This window comes from Plasmodium fragile (genome assembly GCF_000956335.1).
Source record: "Plasmodium fragile strain nilgiri unplaced genomic scaffold supercont1.42, whole genome shotgun sequence".
Classification (NCBI taxonomy): domain Eukaryota; phylum Apicomplexa; class Aconoidasida; order Haemosporida; family Plasmodiidae; genus Plasmodium; species Plasmodium fragile.
In genome coordinates this window covers 70,842-74,872 of record NW_012192622.1, presented here as the reverse complement: position 1 = coordinate 74,872, position 4,031 = coordinate 70,842, and the positions used below count along the sequence as shown (strand labels likewise).

Genomic DNA, 4,031 nt, shown 5'->3' with positions numbered 1-4,031 from the left:
GAACTAATTATTGGCTCGTGTAACCCTAACCCGTTGTTCTTCAACTACATTCAGAATAGCTTTCCCCGGCTGATGTGCTTCAAGCTAATTATAACGTCGCCCGTGTGCATCCCTCTTATAAAAAACTTTTGTTTCAACTCCAAGAACCTCAGGTACATAATAATAAGCATTGTGAACCAACAGCTGGTTACAGACTACCGGGAGAAGTTGGAGAAGAACCTGAGCAACTTCTTTCGCCAGTGGGGCATAAACATCACGCTTATAACGGAGCTGGGCTCGTAGCGATGAACCGGTAGACATGGTGACATGTACAAGTGATGACCCAGTTAAGACGTGCGGCTGTTCGAGCATTGATCCATCGAGCACGCCGCTACACTTTCTTCCGCTTTTCTTTTTCTATACCCACTTTAAATTTTTTCTGTTTTTTCTTTTGTTCCTTTTTTTTGTTCGTTTCACCCATTTGGTGTTCCACCCCCTTGTTGTCATCCCGAGTTGAGCATTTCCTTGTGGGGAGAATTACCCCATGTGGACGTTGCACCATTTGATCCTCCGCTGCTGTATCCCCTTTTTTTAAATTTGTACAACGTGTTCCCTCATATATTGTTGTCTTGGGTTGAATATTACACTAGTATTGCAGGTTTTTTTTTTTTTTTTTTTTTTTTTTTTTTTTTTTTGACTTTTACCCTTGCTCATGGGCAGGTGTGCAGGATTTTGCACGCTTTGGCGAGGGGCGTCCTTGTGCAGCAGGCTTTATGGCACAGTTCCGTTGTGTTATATTAGTTCCGCTGTGTTATTAGTTCCCCCTCTTTGTTTGCTTAGTGTGTGTGTTTGGTGAATCACTCATGTGATTGGTTAGTTTACTCGTTTGTTTTCCTTTTGTTTCTGTTTTTTCCCTTTTGCTCTACCACCCGAGGACATTCCCCTGGTGGACTGCTCAAATGGCATTCTCCGAGCGAAACGAGACGGCCAAAGAGCGAAGAAAAAAAAAAAAAAACAAACTTAAAAAAAAAAGGCATGCCGATTTGACCATAATATAGAAGTCACTTGCGCGCATTAAGACTTTGAATCCGATGACGACACACCGCAGAGTGGCCTAAAACATACTGTGCAGGGGTGGGTGGGGGAAAATTTTTTTTCCTTCTTCCCTTTTCATTTGGAGGATCATTTGTCCCGACGTGCAGAGAAGTGTTTTGTACACCTCGGGCAGTCGTCACCTCTCCTTTACACTCAGTGCCCCCATGTCCACATGGAGCGCATTTGTCACTTACCATGATGAGCGCATTGAGGTAAACTTATACTACCTGCTAAGACTTCAATCGCCTGCCACGACGGTACACGCGTATCTCGTCTAGTGCATATACGTGGACGGTTCCTCTTCCCGCTGCTGCTGCCGCTGCTCATTCTTGCCCCGGGGAATTCCGCATGATGAGCAGAAGCGAGTGAGAAATAATAATTGGCGAAAGTGGCAAACGGATTTTAAGTGGGCAGTGGATAATTGACCATTTAAAAAAAAAAAAAAAAAAAGGAAAAAAAAATAAAATAGCAAAAAAAAAAATAGCAGAAAAAAAAGGAAAAAACAAATGTAAAAAAAAAAAAAAAAAACAAAAAAAAAAGTGCAGCAATAGCCATTTGAATAATAGTAAATCAAATTGCATCACCAAACAGCTTGCGGCCAACTGCGTGCGAGTTCCCAGTGGAAAAAAAGAAAATAAATGATAATCGTGTATATGACGCACAAGGCCTGTTTTGTTTCACCTGAATCCTAGTTTGCTCGAGAGTTTGTCTCCACTGCACCTTTGCATCTCCTGATCCCTCAGTGCTGCTGCCGATTGTTCCTAACTGCTTCGTTCATCGCCGTGGAGCGGTTTGCCCCCTGACGTTGTGCAGAGGTTTAAAGGAAGAGGGGCAAGGCCGTGCGCGTGGAGCGAAGCAGACGCGACACGAAAAGTGAGGCGAGCATAACAACGGACCAAGCACCATCGTTACACTTTATCATCACGCTACCATCACCGCTCCGGCATCACTACCATGGAGGAGCGGGTGAAGATGTTCATGGAGGTGACCAACTCGTTGGACGAGGAGGAGGCAGAGTCCATTTTGAAGACCTGTGAGGGAAATCTGGAGGTACGTCTCGTATGAGGAGGCACTTCGTGTGGCGTGTCGTCAGTTCTCCCCCTTTTTTTTTTTTGGTCTGTGGGGGGGGGTGGTGAACATTTTTGTGTCCTGGACCCGATGTGCACTTTATTTGTGAACCCCTCTCTCCCCTTATGCAGGAAGCGATATCGACGTACCTGAAGCAGGTTGACTTTCAGGCCCTGGACGAGGTGAGAAGAGGGGAGGTTCCGCCCTGTGCTCGTCACTATGCTTGCCACTTGCCGCTCTGTCGTCGCCACTCTGCTCGTCACTTGCCCGCTGTGTCGTCGCCACTGTGCTTGCCACTCTGCTTGCCACTCTGCTCGTCATTTGTCTCTTTTTTTTTTTTTTTTCTACCCCTGGTGAAGGAGGACCCCCCAGGAAACGGATCCGTGAGAAACCGCGGGAAGAGCCGCTGCCCAACCGGAGTAGCGACGAACCAACGGACAGCAAGAAATGAAGTGTATCAACGGAACGAAGAAAAAATCGAGCGAGCCAATTTGTTTAACGTATTAAATCAACTGGGATCATTAATATGCCCCATTGTAAAAAGTGTGTACAGCCTTTTGTCGGCTTGCTTAAAGTTAGTGAGCACGTACATCGTGAGCTCTCCTGAAAGAGATACGTTTGCAGCCTACTACGAGGAGAGGTTCGGCAAGAGACATATTAATTTTTTTAAAGGAAGTCTAAGTGAAGCCATTAAGGTTTCAGAGCGGGAGGAGAAATTACTTCTCGTATATTTACACATTGAAAATAATGACAGTTGTTACTTTTGTGAATCCATTTTTAACAATGAGGAGATTAAATCCTTTGTGGACAATTCTTGTGTTTTCTTTGCACAAGACATTACTAAGGGGGACATAAGGGAGTTGAGCAACGTCTTGAATGTTTTTATGCTGCCTCAGATTAGCATCATTCAGACTAGTCATGTGAAGGAGTATGAGGAGCTGTGTATCATTTATGGTACCCCAACAGCTACCCACATTTTGCACACGGTAGCGAATTGCATTGAACAAATGAATTCAAAGAAGGCAAAGCAGGATAAAATAAAAAAAAAAACATACAGCGATCGACTGATTCGAGAGGAACAGGACAGGGAGTATTTGGAGGCTCTTAAGAAGGATCAAGAGAAGGTTCAGGAAAAGAAGAAAAAGGAAGAGGAAAAAATGAAAAGGTTACATTTAAAAACAAATATTAAAAACAAGAGAAGGGAAATGGCAAATAAATTTCCTTTACCAATTAAAGCAAATGATAAGGTGACTAAAATCTGCATTAGGTTACCTAACGGAATGAAAATACAGGATAAGTTCAGTTTGAATCACACGCTAGAGGATGTGTATCAGTGGGCCGAGTGTTCAGAGTTCTTGGGGCAGAACTCCGCGAGTGGTAAGGGAGAGATTAGTGTTCCCTTAAAGTTTGATTTGATTTGTGGCCACACCAAGACCGTGCTGCAGCGCACGCGTAACGCGCTTAAAGAGTTCGACCTCTACCCCAACGCAGTGCTCAACATGAAATCACTGGACTCGTCCGATGAGGAGTGAAGAAAGTAATATGCACAAACGCCTTCCCAAATAAAGGGGCTCACCCAATAAAGAGGCGCACGATGGTTTGCGCGCCAGTGTGGCAAAAATACCCTGTTGGATTCTATCTCCATGGTTTGGCATTGCGCGTGACCTGTTTTATTATTGTTTTTCCCCTGTTCTATTCCAGCATCGTTGCCACTTTATCATTATTTCGTTACGTCTACGTGCCCTTTTCTTTCCCCTTTCCTTTTTTTTTTTTTTTCGTTTGGTGCATTTTAGCGTCCTAGTGTTGGCGAGTCGTGCTCTCCCAACCCCTTCCCCCTCCACAAACCTCCCCTTTGCCGCATACACACATGCGCAATGTTTATGTTCCCC

General features: G+C 44.5%; 2 protein-coding genes across 2 annotated transcripts; both read left to right on the top strand.

The window, feature by feature from the left end:
• Positions 1 to 72: 72 nt before the first annotated feature.
• AK88_03578 (uncharacterized protein) lies at positions 73 to 282 on the top strand (the record flags this gene model as incomplete). The annotated part of the gene is made up of 1 exon (XM_012481189.1): positions 73 to 282. One exon carries the CDS (start codon positions 73 to 75, stop codon positions 280 to 282), a length of 210 nt encoding a protein of 69 aa, XP_012336612.1.
• Positions 283 to 2,028: 1,746 nt separating this feature from the next.
• Positions 2,029 to 3,674, top strand: AK88_03577 (uncharacterized protein; the record flags this gene model as incomplete). The annotated part of the gene is made up of 3 exons (XM_012481188.1): positions 2,029 to 2,124; positions 2,274 to 2,324; positions 2,502 to 3,674. The coding sequence occupies 3 exons, from the start codon at positions 2,029 to 2,031 to the stop codon at positions 3,672 to 3,674; spliced, it is 1,320 nt and encodes a 439-aa protein (XP_012336611.1).
• Between the last annotated feature and the right edge of the window lie 357 nt (positions 3,675 to 4,031).